This window comes from Arabidopsis thaliana, chromosome 5, assembly GCF_000001735.4.
Source record: "Arabidopsis thaliana chromosome 5, partial sequence".
Lineage (NCBI taxonomy): Eukaryota > Viridiplantae > Streptophyta > Magnoliopsida > Brassicales > Brassicaceae > Arabidopsis > Arabidopsis thaliana.
Window position 1 is genome coordinate 16,658,824 of NC_003076.8, and position 18,856 is coordinate 16,677,679.

Consider the following 18,856-nt stretch of genomic DNA (forward strand, 5'->3'; position numbering starts at 1 on the left):
TTGTGAAATGGTGTATTCTACATCCTAAATTCGTATAAACTATATACAGTATCATTTTAATAATTGAGGGCGTATAACAAAAAAAAGAAAGACGTTTTAGCGTTAAACCTGACGTCCAATTATGGGTTATTTAGATTCTAAACCGAAAAAAAAGCTTCACCAAGATGATATCAATCAAATTTTGATTAAAACTACGACATATTATGATTCAGCTGTCAAAATTTAGACGTTCACACAATCTAAGCATATGTTAAAATTTCAACATAACTATGCGTGTCTTATAAACCAAACCAAACCATTTGGTAAGTTTCATATAGTATATACATATGTGCAACTTCACTTCTCACAAGACAATATACCACGTGTCAAAACACAAGAAATCCGTACACATTTTAATTAGAAAGAACAATGAGTGAAAAGAATAAAAGCTTAAAGAAAAATATGTACACACACTATATTAATAAAGTGGATTGGAAAAAGATTATTGTCATCTATATTTGGCATACAATTGTATGCTTTGAAATAGCATAATTTTTTGATACTTTTTAATTGATATAAAAATGGTATCTTATTCTTAACCAAGTCTACACAAATACACATAAATATATCAACTTTAGTTAATTAAACCTCTTTTGCGGTATTCGGTGGAGATGAGGCATCATTACAAGAATCTAAACATATATTTAGTCATGCTCCATAGATTATTATAACTTTAACCAAATGATAGTTTTGATTATGTATAGATTACACTCAGTAACCCCGATATAAGAATGATTCTTTGTTCACTAAAACAATTCAAATTTCAAGTTATTAATTGTGATGGAAAAATAATACATGTGAATGTGATCAAATTGTAGATCAATGCATGATGATGATGTTGACACTCGTCAAATGTCGATCTTAATGTACGATTTTGTCCTCATAAGGGTATTAGTAGCCGAGGGTAGTTCAGTAATTAAAGGGCTTTTTTCCAACGATGAAGAAGACATATCTAGGAACTTGTTGCAGTGAAAAGAGATCAAGACCCGAGGTGATGTTGTCGTTGAACACTGAGATCTCTTTCTCTGTCTCTCTCTTGTAATTTTGATACTTTACAGCCCATCTTAGGGTTTTATTGTCAAAGCCCTAATTATTCAAATACATGTAAAGAAATTGTTTTTGATTATATCATTTTATTTCTTAGTTTTCTTATAATCTATTTTACTGGATCAAAGGATAGATTCATTTCTGAACTCGCAGTTGCGCGTAGTAGCTTGTGACACAGTGACAGCTTACAAATAAGTCATCTTTTATTGAGCGAAAGCTAGATATTTAATCTTACATGAAATGCAAAAATGTAAGAAAAGAAAAATACATTTTTTATGAACTTGTAAAACCTTATCTTGAAAGATTGTTAGTGACACTTATTTGATAGAGAGAAAAAGATAAAAAAAAATCTTCGTAGACTGGACTCGAAGATGTTCAAGGAGGTCCATGGCTGAACTGAATCCTGCAAAACAACACTATAAACACTCATATGAGTCCAATGTCAAACTTATTTATATTCATATCGATCAATGTTGAACTTGATCTTGAGTTATACACACGAATTCAATGCTTGTATATATATAGATATAAAATGTGGTACTCTGAGAAAGATAAAAATAGGGAGCTCCCTTCAGTCCAAGCATAGAGAAGTGAAGACTCAATTTGTCTCTCGCATCATTCATTCATTTACCATATGAGAACAAATTCTTTCATTTGGTATTTGGATGAATGAGTCGAGAGTCAATTAAATCTCACATATTACTCCATGAGTGGACCGAAGAAAGCTCTCTTCCTCCACCAACTCAACATCTATAAGCATATTAACAATTCCGTTACTATATATACGCATACATACAAGCACATGTAAAGAATTTGATTATACTATATATAGCATAAAACAGTGACTTAGATCAAAAAGAAAAGATAAAAGATAGGCCATGTTTGTGATTCTGGATGCAATGATCTTCCTCTCTGTGCGTGCTAGAATCAATTCTAATCTTCAAGATAACCCTAGATGACCATAGATTAATTTGAGGTACCATATGGATTTAATAGTAAAAAAAGAGAGTTTATGTGAGGAAAAGAGAGAAGAAAAGAGAGATGAGAGAAGAAGAGATGTCTAAAGAAAATGAAGGAGTTATGGCTTTTTATAGCAAAAACAAAGGTAAACATAAACCGGCAAAACCCACACAATGTTTATGCATTTTTTTTTTGTTGCACTAACAATTTGAAATTATATATATGTTTACTGAATAAGTGGGTGGTTAATATTTTCTCCACGTTTTTCTTATTCTTAGATTTTATTTTTTTTGCACTTATAAAGATATTAGGGTCAAATTTCCTTTATTATCACTTAATGGTTAGTCTTTACAATCTCAATTGGTTAGTAATTAGCTAGAAGAGTTCTATAAAATAAGAAAAAAACTAGGAAATTTAATCTTTATTAACGTACAAGTTTTACGCTGACAAAAACCAGTACAGTTTACATGATCAAATTTTGAATGTTACAACATTTTTACGGTGATAAGAAGTCAAATTTATATTATTATCAATGGAATTTTTGTTATACCAACCACCATCAATTCATTTCCTAGTGTACAGGGTTCAACTAGCGGAGGCTCTTGGAACAGGGAGGGCCACAGTGTAACCAAATTTTCAATATATATTTTGTTGCAAGGCTATGCAAATAGGTCCCTTAATATTATGTAAATCGTAAATTCGAAATTTTTGAAAATTCATTTGATTTATTGGTAAAATATGCACTTTTTAATTTTAAAATTCAACTTCACAGATTACGAAAAAAATATCTCTAAAATATCTCAAAGAAATACGTAAACTTCATTTAAGATGTATATTTCTGTTTATTATACCTCTTTTTTTTTCCTTACTTCAAAGTTTGGTGTAAAGAAACTTGCACCAATCGATTTACATCAAACAAACATGACTAGTCCTTCAATATGCTGAATTTTTAAATTGAGTTTTCTTCTTTTCTGTAATCAATTAAAATTTAGAAATTTGCTTTTATGTTTCATAATAATTGTCTGCTTTACACTCGAGCGGCCGGACCTTGTTCCCGGGAAACTTGCTTTTTGATATAAATACATAAGAATATTGTTTTGTTTTAAATTGAAGAAATAAAAATATAAAAGGGATCTTAATTTTGTCTACATAGAACCTATTAGTACACGTGGATATTCTGCCTATTGCTTCTACGGCTAAAAAGACGAAAAATTATGTATTTAAGTACAATGACATTTAGAAAAAAAAAGAAAAAAAAAGTACAAGGACAAAGTATATTATTAAAATACACATAATGTATAGATATATTTTTAACAATTTAGTACAAATAATAATACAAGTAATTAACTCATGTTGAGAAGAATTATTTAACTACAAGAAAATCAAGTTTATAGAAGACTATACATATATCTGAATCAATATTTATAATATTCATTAATTATTTGAATCAAACAACCCACACCCACTGTAATTGTTTATAACATAAATCTTATAAAAGGATTTAAATTTTGTACTTGTACTGCAATTCTGATGAAGTTCAAAGATTCAAGATAAGTACCTACAAAATCTTGGTCACACATAGCCTTTCTTTCATAGCCTTTTCTCTATTATTAGGCTCATGTATGTATAATACGTACACAGAGCAATATACCAAATCATATAATTAATATGACTATATACTAATGTATATATATGTAAAGAGAGAAGGAGAATATCGATGACATAAAGTATCATTATGTAATGACCAACTTGGTAAGATGCATCTTTATCTTAATTATAGTAATATTATTTAGCATATAAACTTGTACTTTGATGTTCCAAATTGAGCAGTCGTTTGTCTAGAACATGCAGCTTCGTAAACCATAAAGTTTAGTTTAGTTTTCTGCATTAGTTAAGGTTCAAAACCTGTTTTTTTTTTTTTAACAAATGTATCACACATAAATCTTTAGTTGTTAAACAAATGTATCACACATAAATCTATCTATGAACCATCAAACTGAAAAATAATTGGTGGATATATACATTTTGATTTTAATATGAAGACATTATAAAGAAAAGAAAAAAAATCGTTGCATATACTTTTTCTTTTCTTGCTTATACACATATATCACACACAAAAAAATTCATAAGAAAAATCATAGAAAAGAAAACCAATAACATATTAAGTTGATTATCTTTAAGTCGTTTGAAATATTTGAATTGAAGTTTGTTAGATCTCATCTTTGATCGCTATGGCAACTCTTCTCATGTATTGTCAAACTTTGTTGAGTTTGTGTCTCTATCTTTGTATCATGTTGTATGCTTCGTTGTTCTAATCTTTCGTCTTGCATGCACATCGGATATATCTAAGGATGTTTATCTCGATCGATTGTAATTGCTAAATCATGAATGAAAGTTTAGTTGTTCGGAAAATAACCCCAATAAGATAAGATCGACGGCGTTTTTAGAAAGAAACCATATTATAGCATATCACAAAACCATAACATACACCACATAAATAATTAATATATTAATCTTTTCACTTATTAGTTGTTTTTAGCTTTATGAAAAGAAGTAATACGAATCTATATTATATAGGTTTAAATGACATCTTATGTACATTGAACTTCAACAAGTACAAAAAAACATTGAATCGTGTCCCGTAAAGTGTAAATTCTATGGAAGTGGTAACATGGTTATCATCATCTAATGTCTCTCCAACTAATTAAAAAGTATAATTGATATTAAAATATGGATAATATATAATCATAAGAGAGTCGATTCATATTGGAAAAAGATATATATAGACATATGACGAATTTGATGTAATTATTAATATCTATAGAATTTTGATACTATTTCGTCTGTTCCTGCACCTAAATGCGCCATATCCCATACATCTCCATCTAGAACCTTTATAGAAAAGAGAATAGATTCAAAATTATAAGACTTTAAATTTTTTGAGATTGGAAGAGTTATAAAAAATGATTGGATATCCAATTATATCACATCAATAGAATCAATTCCATTTAGCATAGCTAAAGTTTCTTTAATTATAGTTATTATTTAACAAATGTCGGCAATGAAAATAGTAATATTTACCAAATTATTTCGGCACAATTGAACGAATTATTTATGGAATAAATTCTTAGATTCAAGAAAGAGTTTATTATCATGAGGTAGGGAGACAATATAATGTGGGGCAAGCATCCAATAATTTGTTGATGACAATTGGCAAATAACAAACACAAAAATTAGTATAACTAAATGTATTTTTTTGTAATTGTTGTTAATGTGTAATTATGTATTAGAATATCAGTTTTATTATACTATGTAACGTAAACATAGACACTAACTTTTCTAGCGATCGTTAAACTCATAAAAGATCGAGCATGTCCTATTTTTTGAACTAGAAATTAAAGAGAATCGTCCTTATGTTACAACGATTGATTAAAGTACTAATCCATTTTTCATGAGATTGCTTGCTAATCTGATCAATTTTTTATTTTTTTTTAATATTCGAGTAAATTGGTAGAGAGTGAATTGTTTTCTTCGAATTTATCATCATATATACGATGAATTTTAGTAGCTGAAACATAGTGTATATTGTTTGTCCAATCAATATACCTTTGTGTTATTTCATTTGTCTAATCCAGAACCACATGGGCCATATTTTCCAGGAATCTTTTGTTTGTTTGTAATTATTGAAGCAACAAATAATTCATTCCGTGGAAAATAGACTAAATCTGATGACTCTCACCGCAACATCAGAATATCACATGATGAATTAGACAATAATATTCACGAATTTCTATTGTTTAAGGGCTCAACTTCGATTTCACTACTCCAAAAGATTACATAACATGTCTGGTTCATCAGCCGTTACTGGAGACTATTATTATAACCACAAAGGACAATCAGAACGTAACCAGGTTACAGGGGAAAGAGAAACTACCATGTAACCTGTCAGACAAATGTTATTTGCGACTTAATCCCGCGTTGCAAACTATATCCGAATGTCCAAGAAATTTTGAGCAAGGGTTTTAAAATGTCCTGACGGAAGGGTTGAAGAACATGCTGCATCAACGAACTCGATGAATCACTGACTACATTTTGGGCATCTGTTTTGAAAATTACTTCATTACATTTTGAGTGGAAATTTGTGTTGTTTTACGGACAACAAACTTATATAACAAAATATTATTAGACAAGTAAGATTTGTTAAACTACCTATAATCACGAGAAGTAAGATTTGTTAAACTACTCACGAGATCAGTTATCTTATTATGGGTTTAGCTGTGTCCCCCGTAAGATAATTGTACTTTGGTTGGGTTAATTATATTGCTCTAAACCCAACAAGACGTTTTATGACAAATAATGGGCTCTTTCTCTAATAGCCCAATCCGTTTTATTGTTCAGTTTTGGCGCCATTTAGACCGGAAAAAAATTCGTCAATTTAACGAGCAAGAAGACTACAGAAGAATTATGAAGACTTCAGCTTCCAAAATTTCAACATAGATATCAAATTCAAATTCGAAAAATGAACCAAGCCATACATAAGAGAAAATAAAGGAAACTCTCCAGATATCATCAACAGACAGATACAGAGAGTCAAGGGGCATTGCATTTCTTATTATAACTCAACAAAAATAAGCTGAAACAATTTGTTTTCGTGTTCTATGATGAAATAAAGCCCTACACAACAACATGGAAACATTGAATTCAGAATAAGCACAAAAACAGAGTGTGAGAGAGAGAGAGAGAGAATAACCTCAAATCAAGGGACTGTGTCCATGCTTTACTGACTCTTCCTTGCAAGCTTAGTCCATTCAGTGTGGTATGCACCAGGACGATCGGTTCTCTCATATGTATGAGCTCCAAAGAGATCTCTCTGCGCCTGAACCAGATTCGCAGGTAATCTAGCACGCCTGTAAGTGTCGAAATACGCTAAACTTGCGCACATTCCTGGTGTGCTAATCCCAGCAGATATAGCAAGACCCACCACTCTCCTCCATGCAGCTTGCCTCTGAACCATCTCTTTAGCAAAATCAGGATCAACCACTAAGCTCGCCAAATTCGGGTTTCTCTGGTAAGCTTTCTTGATCCTGTCCAAGAAAACCGCCCTGATAATACACCCACCTTTCCAAATCCTAGCCATTTCACCCAAATTCAAGTCCCAACCTTTCTCTAAACTCTTAGCCCTAAGCAAATTCATCCCTTGAGCATAACTACAGATCTTAGAAGCATACAAAGCTTGCCTCACATCATCAATCAACCTCTTCTTATCAACACCACGAGACGCAGAACCGATATCCTCCTTCAATCCAGCTTCTTCCAAAACTTTAGCAGCATTCTCCCTCTCATCCTTCAATCCACTCAAGTATCTACAATCCAACGACGCAGCAATCGTAGGCGCCGCAACAGAAAGCTCAGCCGCCTGCTGAACCGTCCATTTCCCTGTACCTTTCATACCAGTCTTATCCAAAATCTTATCCACTAACTCTCCATCACCATAATCATCCTTAACCCTAAATATATCCGAAGTAATCTCAACCAAGAAACTCTCAAGCTCACCTCGATTCCACTCCGTGAAGATCTCAGCCAATTCATCATTACTCAATCCACCAACGTTCTTCAACACGTCATACGCCTCCGAAATCAGCTGCATATCACCATATTCAATCCCATTATGAACCATTTTCACAAAATTCCCAGATCCACCTTCTCCAATGTATGTAACACAAGGACCATCTTCGACTTGAGCAGCAACTTTCTCAAGAATATCTTTAACATTGTTATACGCAGTGAAAGATCCACCAGGCATAAGAGAAGGACCATTACGAGCTCCTTCTTCACCACCGGAGACTCCCATACCTAAATAAAGCAATCCTTTCTTCTCAGCTTCAACGATTCGTCGCTCTGTGTTCTGATACCACTCATTTCCACCGTCGATGATACAATCACCAGGCTCCATGTATTCAGAGAGAGCAGAGATGGTTTGGTCAACGGGAGCACCGGCTTTGACAAGGATGATAACGGATCTAGGCCGTTGGATCGAGAGAACGAAATCGCGAGGCGAGTATTGACCAGCGACTGGGAGTTTTCCTTCGTTGGAGGCACGATCTAAGGTTTCGTCGACTTTGGAAGTGGTTCGATTGTAGACGGAGATTGGGAATCCTTTATCGGCGATGTTTAAGGCGAGGTTTTGTCCCATGACTGCGAGACCGGCGAGACCTATGCGAGATAGAGCGACGGACTCCATTGTTGCGATATGAAGAGAGAGAGAGAGATAGTGGTTTAGGGTTTTGACGGAGGTTGGTGGTGATGGGGGAGAGAGAGTGGCGGAGATATTTATACGGTGAAAGTGACGGACTCGTCGATGGAGCCAAGAGACAATCAAAAGGCTGACTTAACAAACTGGTGAAGAGTTTTTGTTAGGTGAAGATGACGCTCTTTATTTACGACGCCGTTTTCGTTTCTTTAGTTATATAATTATGTAACTTTCGGTTTGGAATTTTGATTAACCGAGTCGAATTGGTCCGAACCAAAGTAAACCAGTTTAAAATACGGTAAAATTAGAAAAAACATAGCAGAGCCAGGTTTCGATCCTGGGACCTGTGGGTTATGGGCCCACCACGCTTCCGCTGCGCCACTCTGCTTTGTTGATACTTTTTTCTTATTTATAAAATATAAATACATACAAAAGGGAAAATGTAAAAGAAAAAATCCATTTTGGTAATAATCAGTGTTTTGGGTGGGAAAATCTAATAGAAGAAGAAAACGACCACGATGTGTTTGCGGCTAAAACCATGCTTATTCACTTAAGATAATACTATAACGAAGATTTTTTTGCCGGCTTAACGACCGGCGTATCTTTTCTACTCGCATTTAAAAATGATTAGCTATATACTAAAATACAATTTTCTTCTGTTACAAAAGATTCTCTGTTCCATGATAGAGACGAAACATTTTTCAACAATGGCTGAGATGATATATATTTGGCTTTTCTGCTTCGAGAGGAACAAGAGGAAGAACCATTTGCTTGACTTCTTGAGAAGATTCAGAGTTTCTCCGTTCTCTATATGCTCTCCATCGGAAAGTCAATATAACCGGCTCTCGGGCCCATTGGAAAGAGCATCATCCTAAGCTCTCTACCAGGTTTGACCAAGCTTATAGCCTTGGAGAACATTTGATTTCGATCTTGACGCTTTAAATTACCTCTACAAGTGTTTGCTTTCCTGTTGAACATTCTGGGTGCAATCGAGCGGAGATGATGGCTTGTTGCTTGCGAAATAAACGGCGCATGAAAGGTAAACTCTCATGGAAGTCAAAGAAGAGAGATTTGTCTCATTCAGGAAACTGGGCACCAGAAGATGACAATGATGAAGGGAAAATCGTTTTCTTTGGAGGAAGTAACTATACCTTTGATTTGGATGATTTGTTAGCTGCATCTGCAGAAATTTTGGGGAAAGGCGCTCATGTTACAACCTACAAAGTAGCTGTGGAAGACACAGCCACGGTAGTAGTGAAGAGATTGGAGGAGGTGGTTGTTGGGAGAAGAGAGTTTGAGCAACAAATGGAGATCGTTGGTAGAATCAGGCATGATAATGTAGCCGAGCTTAAAGCCTACTACTATTCCAAGATCGATAAGCTCGCTGTTTACAGTTATTACAGTCAAGGAAACCTATTTGAGATGCTGCACGGTAAGCTATCTTTCTGTATTCCGTTGTCTATGCTTCTTTGGTATGCAGTATCGAAAACCAATAACTCAACTTTTGCAGGAGAGAGCCAAGTACCTTTAGATTGGGAGTCCCGTTTAAGAATCGCCATTGGTGCAGCAAGAGGGTTGGCTATAATCCACGAAGCAGACGACGGGAAGTTTGTCCACGGTAACATCAAATCCTCCAATATCTTCACGAACTCGAAATGCTACGGCTGCATCTGCGATCTCGGCTTAACACACATCACGAAATCTCTCCCGCAGACTACCTTACGTTCTTCGGGTTACCACGCACCTGAGATAACAGATACAAGAAAGTCCACACAGTTCTCTGATGTATACAGCTTCGGGGTGGTGTTACTCGAGCTTCTAACAGGGAAATCACCCGCGAGTCCGCTATCACTAGACGAAAACATGGACTTGGCGAGCTGGATAAGGTCAGTGGTGTCGAAAGAGTGGACAGGAGAAGTATTCGATAATGAGCTAATGATGCAAATGGGTATAGAAGAAGAGTTGGTTGAGATGTTGCAAATAGGTTTGGCTTGTGTTGCCTTAAAACCTCAAGATCGACCTCATATAACACACATTGTAAAATTGATACAAGACATTCCAACAAACTTCAATCTTTAAAGCAATTCCCAGATTTTCAAAACATAAAATTCGATTTCACATTATATCATAAGCTAAAGTTATTCAATACAGTACCATAGAGAAAGTATTCAAAAACTAGCTAATGAAAAAAGCATAAAAGAAGATTCGGCGAATCTAAGAACACGCGTAAAGATATGAAGAAGCCAAACCAGAGGAAGACCGATTCGATTGATTTAGGTTGATGATGAAATTGGATGGATCAGACAGGGCTAAGGAGCTGGAAGAGATGAGGTTTGGGATCGGAGTTCATGCCGACGAAGATGACCAGAGGGATGAAGCCATAGTGAGTGACGACTTTAGCCTTCTTCAATGACCAATTGGTCCATTCCTTAACGACATCAAACTTGGATTTGTCATCGGAAGAGGAAGCTCCCTTTGATCCTTTGCCTTTTCCTTTGTTGACCTTCAACGATATTGTAGACTCCATTGATTCCGATCTCAGAGTTTCTCTCGATTGCGGAGATTTTGTTTTTGCTCGAATCCGAAAACCCTAAAGGACCTTTACAAAAGTTAGCGGTGAAGTCTCTGAATGATATAGAGGGTTCTAACCGACCTTCTATTTTTAAAAGTTAACATTTTTCCTAATTACAAATTTGGCAAATCTTATTGGGTAAAAGAAGATAGTTTTAAATGTTACTTTTTTTTACTGTGGCATAACTCATAAGAATACTCATAAGCTTCGGGTCAAGCTTACGATTTTGTCTATGTACAAAGGTTATAGTAAAGCCAATGTCTAGGTCTTGAGTTACCACTACTTTTTTACTTTGGTGAAAGATACGAAAGACTGAATCAAGTTGAGACTGTATTTGGTGTCCGAGATTATGGTTTTGAGTTTTGACAAACAAATCAGTTAAAATAGTATACTGTATACGGCACATAATAGTGAAGGCAGATAATGATTTAATATCAGAACATATGGTCTTCGTCGTCGTAAGAGAAGATAATCTTCTTACCGCAGAATTCGGTCCTCTCGCTCAACATCTCATATTCCTTCTGTTTCTTCAGAAGACTTTCTCGTTCGTGCCTGGAATAAAAAAAAAAAAAAAACCCATTGTAATCTCTCCTTGTATACCACAAACTTCACCCAATGTGCTATTGACAACAATACTCGAAAGGCAAATAGTTAAATCCCTTACCAAAGTTTCTCTGCATGGTTGTACCTAATTAACAAAGAAAATAAAATAGCATTAATCTTTTGTAATGACACATCAAAACTATAGAGATAATTTAGAGAAACTAATCTCCATATGGAAAAAACAATTTACTTGGGTCGGAGAGGGTATGGAGCTAACTCAACCACGTCAAGAAAAATCTCACGACTGCGCAAATTTTCACCATTCATCTTTTGCAGCGCCTATAGTACAAAATATTTGATTAGTTTTCGTACTTTCGAAATACACTACTTTCGAAATGACTACAATACTTTTTTATCATTACTATAAACTACTCTCACCTTCTGTGCTTCGTTAACAGAAGCAAACTCAACAAAGCCACAGCCCACATGCTCACCCCTGTGGTTTACAATAAGTCGAACACGAACAACTTCTGCAACATCTTTAAAAAACTTGATGCTGTAAAAATGGATGAAAAAATATCCGTCATGAAAAACTTGCTCAAAGAACGAAAGAGGAAATTAAAGGTTGCTACTTACATATGTGATATTTTAGTTCTGGGTGAGAGATTGGCAACAAAGAGCGTCTTTTTTCTTACGGCAAATTCCTGTATTTAACAGCCAACTGTGTTAGCACGACTCTAAGGAGTAAATGACTTCAATTTGCATATCAACGAAAGGTCGATTTATCCCCAAAATAAGTCATCTTTCTACTTTGTGGCAACAGTTCTGTTATTAAACGTTTCCTCTGAGCCTGAAGATAATAAGAAGAGGTACCTCAACAAGAGCGGGAGTGTCATCAAGTCCTTCCTCTGTCTCATTTTCTTCTATCAGAAGGCTTTCTCGTCGAAGGTAGTCTTCGTACCTAGCATATCAAATATGCATTGTGATCACTCCATGTATACCAAGAACTTCACCCAATGTGCTCTTGCTAATAAACTCAAGATGCAAATAGTTAAATCACTTACCAAACCTTGTGATGTATGCAATACCTAATTAACAAAAATAATAGTGTTAGTATTCTATAGACTATAATGGCATCAAAACTCTAGGAATAAGTTACACCCAGAGTCACATAAACAAATCTTTATAACATGGAAATCAATTTACTTGGGTGGAGGGTATGGAACCATCTTAGCCACTTCAAGAAAAATCTTGCAATCGTTCAAATATTCACCGTTTTTCGTTTCCAACGCCTTCAGTATGAAAGATTTGATCAGCAATCGTACTTCTCAAATGACTACTTATTTTTCATCACTACTGTAAAACTAACTCTGACCATCTTTGCTTCGTTAGCAGAACCAAACTCTACAAAGGCACAGCCCACATGCTTGCCTGTGTGGTTTAGAATAAGCCGAACATGAACAACTTCTCCAACATCTTTGAAGAAATTTATGCTGAAAAAGTGGAGAAGAAAATATTAGTCATGAAAAACTTGCTCCAAGAACGAAAGAGGAAATTAAAGGTGCTACTTACATATGCGTTATTTCAGTTTTGCGTGAGAGATGGGCAACAAAGAGCGTCTTTTTCCTTACGCCAACTGCCTGAATTTAAAGCCAAGTGTGTTAGCACGACTCTTAGGAGAAAAAGACTTTAATTGCATAACAAGAAAAAGTAGCCACATCTAAAGATTCATCATTCATCTCCAGAATAAGTCACATGTTTCGTCTTTGTGGCACATTTCTGTTTATTAAACGCTAACATATTTTGAAGATAGTAAGCACAAGTACCTCAACAAATTCAGGAGGTGTCTCATCTTCATCTATCGGAAGGCTTTCTCGTCGAAGGTAGTCTTCGTAACTGAAATATCAAAAACCGTAAGTGATCTCTCCATGTATATCAAAAACTTCACCCAATGTGCTCTTGATAACAAAACACAAGGCAGAAAATAGTTAGATCCCTTACCAAAGCTTCTCTACAAGGTTGTACCTAATTAACAAAAATAATATGGTTAGTCTTCTGTAATGGCATCAAAACTCTAGCAATAAGTTACAATCAGTGTTACAGAAAAAAATCTCCAAAACATGGATAGTCTATTTACTTGGGTCCTGGAGGGTATGGAGCTGTCTTAGCCACATCAATAAAAATCTTATGATCGTGCAAATATTCACCATTCTTGTTCTCCAGTGCCTATCGTATAAAGATTTAATCAGCTATCGTATTTTCAAATAACTATACTCTACTTTTCAAATTACTTTTAATACAATTTTCATCATTACTACAAAACTACTCTCACCTTTTTTGTTTCGTCAGCAGAAGCAAACTCAACAAAGCCATAACCCACATGCTTACCTTCATGGTTTACCATAAGTCGAATACTTACAACTTCTCCAACACAATTGAAGAAATCGAAGCTGTAAAAGTGGAGGGTAGAATATCAGTCATGAAAAGACTTGCCCCGAGAACGAAAGTGGAAATTAAAAGTAGTACTTACATATCTGATATTTTAGTTTGAGGAGAAAGATTGGCAACAAAGAGTACTTCCTGAATTTAACAACCAAGTGTGTTAGCACGATTTGTAAGGAGAAAAAGATTTTCATTGCATAACAACAAAAAGTAGCCTCATCTGAAGACTCATTCCCAAATAAGTCATCTTTCGACTTTGTGGCAACAGTTCTGTTATTAAGCATGACTTATTTTGAAGGTAATAAGAACAGGTACCTCAACAGAATTAGGAGGTCTCTCATCTTCTTCTATTGGATGGCTTTCTAGTCTACGGTAGTCTTTGTCCCTGGAATATCAAAAACCCTTGTGATCTCTCCACGTATACCAAAAACTTCACCTAATGTGCTCAAAAGGCAAATAGTATAATCCCTTACCAAACCTTGTGATCTATGCAATACCTAATTAGCAAAAAAATAATATTGGCGTTAGTCTTTACTGTAATGGCATCAAAACTCTAGCAATGAGTTAAAACCAGTGTTACATAAATCAATTTACTTGGGTGGAAGGTATGTAGCTTTCTTATTAGCCACATCAAGAAAAATCTTATTATTGTCTAAACATTCACCGTTCTTCTTTTGCAGCGCCTACAACAAAAAAGATTTAATCAGCAATCCTACTTTCAAATAACTACTCGTACAATTTTTCATCATTACTATAAAAAACCCTCACCTCCTCTGCTTCATTAACAGAAGCAAACTCAACAAAGCCACAACCCACAAGCTTACCCTTGAGGTTTACAATAAGTTGAACACGAACAACTTCTCCAACCTTTTTGAAGAAATCGATGCTGCAAAAGTAGATGATTAGTCATGAAAAACTGGATCCGAGAACAGAGGAAATTAAAGGTACTACTTACATATTTGGTATTTTAGTTTCATAAGGGAGATTGGCAACAAAGAGCGTCTTCTCTCTTACTGCAGCTTCCTGATTATTAACAGGCAAGTCTTAAATTGCATAACAAACCGAAAAAAAGTAGCTTAATTGAACATAAAACTTGTACAATACATGTAACAAACAGTCCAACATTATAATGATCAAAAATTAAACCTTGACTGAGATTAAATTAGCCTGATCAGACTTTGTCACCAACAAGTCGTTCTGCTGGAGACTAAAAGCAATAGCTTTCGTTGTCACCTGTTGTTACATGAGTAGCCGCAATTAGAAAAAGGCAGAGTAAAGAAAATTGGTCTGAAAGAAGAAGAGGAATCCGAACATATGAGGTTTACCTTCTTCTTGTTTATTTTCTTATGTCTCTTGAGAATTGGGTTGGCCTCCAAACCATATTGCGGGTTACGCTTACCTAAAGGAAGAGTAGCAAAAACTTCTTAGAACCAAGTAAGTTGGTATAAAACAACATTAGATAAGAGATCATAAACCACCAAAAAAACAAACCCTGGGAGTTAGATTTGACCATCACGGAGAAGATGAAAGCAGGAGGTTTAAAGGGGTTTATGTCTTCTTTCCGGGAAGAGTCCGTTGAGCGCAAGCAATACGTTGTAAAGTAAATAACCCTAAGCTACGTTTTATTTATAGAAAACAATCAAAGGAAATGTTTTGGTTTGGGCTGGGCTGGGCTTTCATTGTACCTGCTTAAGAGGCCCAAGGCCCAACATGCTTCTTCTTTTTCGTCTACCTCCAAATCAGCCCAGTGTGTTTGTTCTGGAATTCATAATTCATAGTTTCCGATTAAAAAGCAAGAGACCAGGTACAATCTCAACCTGTGGATTGCATGATAAAGATGATTTTAATCGGAAACCGTAACGATTCAAAATTGAAACAAAAGTATTCATTGAGGATATCAAAATTCGATAACCTAACGCATGTGTCTCGAATTAGAGAAATCAAATAGTGTTTTCTGGGCAAAATCAAAACCAATCGACACAAATCGATCTTTTGCGAAAAAAATACTAAAAAGAAAGGCAAACCCGTGTAAACTTCATCTTAATCTCATGAGTAAGAGTTTCCAGATAAGCATATCTCCGTGATGAAACTTTCTCCATTCCATTACCACCACTGATTGAAGATGCGATCACCGGAAAACAACCCAAAAAGCAAACACCGTCTCCATCTATCGGTAAGGAGAATTCGAGAGATTGATCACAGAGTAAGACGAGAGACTCTTTCGATTAATGCTCTCATTGTTCTCATCTGAGAATTCCCATGGCCACGGCAAATTGTGGTAGCGGCGGAGGAGAAACGGTGAGAGCTTGTTGCGCATCTCAAAAAGAATGAATACATAAACCGAACTATACCGACCCAAATTGAAATATAGAAACTGATATAAACCGAACTATACCGAGCCAAATTGGAATTTTTGAAATTGGAATAAAACTGAACCGAGCCAAATAGTCTCGCACTCTCACCAAACCCAGTTATCTTATTAAATTTTCACCAAATCCAGTTTATCTTAATGCATATCCTATCTTTTCATTAGTCCATAACTAATTCGTTGATTATTGTTCATTAGATATTTGCAGTAATACAAATCCCACTATGACAACATGATGACTCGCATAATATGACATTCAACTATTGTGAGATTACAAAATTTAAAGATATTTTACTTCTTTTTTTTCCAAAATAAAATTTACATTCTATTGATAAAATGTAATTAGTATGGATAAATTAGAATCATAAAACATTAGTTTGAGATAGAGATTTAAAATAATCATGTCACAAAAACTAGATAAAATTTCATTAATTATGATTGGTTATCTGGTTTCATTTTTTATTTTTTACAAAAATATAATCAGCCGTTCATATCTCTACACTTGGCTATAGAAATAGAGAAATATCAAATATGTACCAAAGAGGACAATTTTACAATTGAAAATTCATCGTGATTCAGAATCATTTGGAATCTAAGTGGGGTCAAATCAAATATAGCCCACCCTTTATAATTTCTTAAAAAAATTAGATAGTATTTTAAAATTATAATGTTTACAGATATTTCTTAAGCAGCCATTATTACTAAAATAAATCATAGTTTATCCAATTAAATTATTCGCTTCCGTTTCTTAAAGCATAAAAACCAAAACTTTCTCTTTCGTTTTGCTTTCTTCCAATCATCTGCAGGAGTGAATCGCAAAACCAAATTTGGAGGATTCTTTCTGAGGTATCAAAGCTTTCTCCTTTTGATTAACCCACACGAGAAAAAGCTCTCTTCTTTTGTAGGAATTCAAAAAGCTCGTCTCTTCTTGTTCGATTCAATCAGATTAGAAAAAGTTTCTGGATTTGAGCTGGATTGATCTAGGTTTAACTTGGATTACTTTTTGTAGGGGTTTCTCAGTGAGAAAATGGCTTCGAAACGGATCTTGAAGGAGCTGAAGGATCTCCAGAAAGACCCTCCAACCTCCTGCAGTGCAGGTTCACTTCAAAAATCTCAAATCTTTCTCCTTCTTGTTGGATCCATTACTTTATCTATGATTATCTGGTAATATGCCAGAGATTTAGCATTCTAGAGATCACAAAGGTGAAAGTTACTTTTCAGACTGATCAGAGTTGAGAAATGTAGAATCCTTCTTTGCGTTGTGGTGTTGTCTACTTATGTTTTGGCTTATGTTTATCTTAAGATTTTATGATGAATTTCAGTTTATTAGTTTCTACTTTTCTCTAATTATTAGACTAATCAGAGTTAGAAGAGTTGAGAAATGTAGAATACTAGAATCCTTCTTTGGTTTGTGGTGTTTTTTTTGCTTATGTTTTAGTTTTTGCAGGTCCAGTTGCTGAAGACATGTTTCATTGGCAAGCTACAATTATGGGTCCTGCAGAGAGTCCGTATTCAGGCGGTGTGTTTCTCGTTACCATTCACTTCCCTCCGGACTATCCATTCAAACCACCAAAGGTATTCAATATTGGAACAACTCTTAGATTACCACGAACTTTAGGTTTAGTAGAGTTCCTTGAAATTCTTGGACCTAATTAAAACTTGTATTTGCCCCCAAATCAAATCAATTTCTTGGCTTAATCTTGACACTTTTATTGGTTGTTTTGTTTTTATTTGCAGGTTGCATTTAGGACGAAGGTGTTTCACCCTAATATCAACAGCAACGGAAGCATTTGCCTTGACATTTTGAAAGAACAATGGAGCCCTGCCCTCACCATTTCCAAGGTGACTCTCATTTTTCAGAAACATCGGTTCTCCAATGTTCGTTTATGTTCCAAAAGTATAGCAAGAGCATCTACATTTTCAGCTAGGATTTTGCTCAATGCACAAGCTTTGCTTCTTGAATGTTTGTGTATGTAGTAAGATCATCATCTCTAGTTTTTAGCTGTTTTAATGGAAATGTTTATGCAATTGGTAGGTGTTGCTCTCGATATGTTCGCTGTTAACAGATCCAAATCCAGATGACCCTTTGGTACCAGAGATTGCACACATGTACAAAACCGACAGAGCCAAATACGAGGCTACTGCAAGAAACTGGACTCAGAAGTATGCCATGGGCTAAACAAAGATTCGTATGCTTCAGCACCTGTTTATGTTTTCATGTCTGTTTCTTTCTTCTTCTTGTTTTAACTTTAATAAAAATGTCTAAAATATCAACTTTTTCGTCTGTACTATATATGTTTATGGGTTTTATTATCATCATCTTTATCTGAAATTTGAAGATGGAATTCTAAAGCTTGAAGGTTATTTGTTAAAGTTTATTTACTAGTGAGTGATGAGAAACATTGTGTTGTTGTTCATTTCATTTTTTCTTTGTCAGGAATATTCATTGACTTGTTTTCTTTCCCAATATTTTATTTTACCACAAATATGTAGCTTATAATCACTATCTCGTAGACACACCGTCGTTAACTACGAGAAAAAAAAGAACAGACCATTTTACCAAACTGTTGTCTTTTGCCGACGAAGTCACCGAAGCCGGCGGCGGAAGAAAAGGTAAAATTACAAAAACTCTCTT

The 18,856-nt window shown here is 34.9% G+C and overlaps 5 protein-coding genes and 2 non-coding genes across 17 annotated transcripts; 2 read left to right on the forward strand and 5 right to left on the reverse strand.

Moving 5' to 3' along the window:
* Positions 1-1,645: 1,645 nt before the first annotated feature.
* On the reverse strand, positions 1,646-1,817 carry MIR319b. The gene has a single exon (NR_143319.1). It is a non-coding gene; the product is annotated as a microRNA ath-MIR319b precursor (primary transcript).
* Positions 1,818-5,850: 4,033 nt separating this feature from the next.
* Positions 5,851-8,567, reverse strand: AT5G41670 (6-phosphogluconate dehydrogenase family protein). 4 transcript variants are annotated; one of them, NM_001344409.1, is made up of 2 exons: positions 6,797-8,348; positions 5,851-6,102 (listed from the first exon to the last, which is right to left on the reverse strand). In NM_001344409.1, the coding sequence occupies exon 1, from the start codon at positions 8,285-8,287 to the stop codon at positions 6,824-6,826; it is 1,464 nt and encodes a 487-aa protein (NP_001318724.1). In that variant the 5' UTR covers positions 8,288-8,348; the 3' UTR covers positions 5,851-6,102; positions 6,797-6,823. The 4 variants fall into 4 exon arrangements, with proteins under 4 accessions (NP_001318724.1, NP_001332670.1, NP_851113.1 ...); NM_001344410.1 differs by having other exon boundaries at positions 5,851-6,146; NM_180782.3 differs by lacking the exon at positions 5,851-6,102 and adding an exon at positions 6,203-6,720 and having other exon boundaries at positions 6,797-8,567.
* A 45-nt stretch (positions 8,568-8,612) lies between these two features.
* On the reverse strand, positions 8,613-8,684 carry AT5G41675. Its single transcript has one exon. It is a non-coding gene; the product is annotated as a tRNA-Met (tRNA).
* Positions 8,685-8,945: 261 nt separating this feature from the next.
* On the forward strand, positions 8,946-10,666 carry AT5G41680 (Protein kinase superfamily protein). 2 transcript variants are annotated; one of them, NM_203138.3, is made up of 2 exons: positions 8,946-9,728; positions 9,807-10,666. In NM_203138.3, the coding sequence occupies exons 1-2, from the start codon at positions 9,296-9,298 to the stop codon at positions 10,373-10,375; spliced, it is 1,002 nt and encodes a 333-aa protein (NP_974867.1). In that variant the 5' UTR covers positions 8,946-9,295; the 3' UTR covers positions 10,376-10,666. The 2 variants fall into 2 exon arrangements, with proteins under 2 accessions (NP_974867.1, NP_198983.2); NM_123532.4 differs by having other exon boundaries at positions 9,062-10,666.
* Positions 10,326-10,900, reverse strand: AT5G41685 (Mitochondrial outer membrane translocase complex, subunit Tom7). The gene has a single exon (NM_123533.3). The coding sequence runs from the start codon at positions 10,821-10,823 to the stop codon at positions 10,596-10,598; it is 228 nt and encodes a 75-aa protein (NP_568593.1). The 5' UTR covers positions 10,824-10,900; the 3' UTR covers positions 10,326-10,595.
* A 257-nt stretch (positions 10,901-11,157) lies between these two features.
* Positions 11,158-16,343, reverse strand: AT5G41690 (RNA-binding (RRM/RBD/RNP motifs) family protein). 3 transcript variants are annotated; one of them, NM_123534.3, is made up of 25 exons: positions 15,878-16,143; positions 15,539-15,670; positions 15,345-15,407; positions 15,179-15,252; positions 15,000-15,086; positions 14,809-14,876; positions 14,622-14,739; positions 14,448-14,536; positions 14,327-14,350; positions 14,169-14,238; positions 13,942-13,991; positions 13,744-13,861; positions 13,549-13,637; positions 13,413-13,436; positions 13,238-13,307; positions 12,984-13,051; positions 12,787-12,904; positions 12,618-12,703; positions 12,476-12,499; positions 12,285-12,372; positions 12,048-12,115; positions 11,850-11,967; positions 11,662-11,750; positions 11,533-11,556; positions 11,178-11,420 (listed from the first exon to the last, which is right to left on the reverse strand). In NM_123534.3, the coding sequence occupies exons 3-25, from the start codon at positions 15,364-15,366 to the stop codon at positions 11,303-11,305; spliced, it is 1,704 nt and encodes a 567-aa protein (NP_568594.3). In that variant the 5' UTR covers positions 15,367-15,407; positions 15,539-15,670; positions 15,878-16,143; the 3' UTR covers positions 11,178-11,302. The 3 variants fall into 3 exon arrangements, with proteins under 3 accessions (NP_001332759.1, NP_001332758.1, NP_568594.3); NM_001344412.1 differs by having other exon boundaries at positions 11,158-11,420; positions 15,345-15,670; positions 15,878-16,343; NM_001344411.1 differs by having other exon boundaries at positions 11,158-11,420; positions 15,345-16,343.
* A 415-nt stretch (positions 16,344-16,758) lies between these two features.
* UBC8 (ubiquitin conjugating enzyme 8) lies at positions 16,759-18,702 on the forward strand. Of its 5 annotated transcripts, none has more exons than NM_001203518.1 (5): positions 16,759-17,122; positions 17,231-17,318; positions 17,669-17,796; positions 17,959-18,063; positions 18,257-18,673. In NM_001203518.1, the coding sequence occupies exons 2-5, from the start codon at positions 17,249-17,251 to the stop codon at positions 18,398-18,400; spliced, it is 447 nt and encodes a 148-aa protein (NP_001190447.1). In that variant the 5' UTR covers positions 16,759-17,122; positions 17,231-17,248; the 3' UTR covers positions 18,401-18,673. The 5 variants fall into 5 exon arrangements, with proteins under 5 accessions (NP_001190447.1, NP_851114.1, NP_851116.1 ...); NM_180783.2 differs by having other exon boundaries at positions 16,900-17,067; positions 18,257-18,702; NM_123535.2 differs by having other exon boundaries at positions 17,019-17,067; positions 17,231-17,312; positions 17,660-17,796; positions 18,257-18,686.
* The last annotated feature ends 154 nt before the right edge of the window (positions 18,703-18,856 follow it).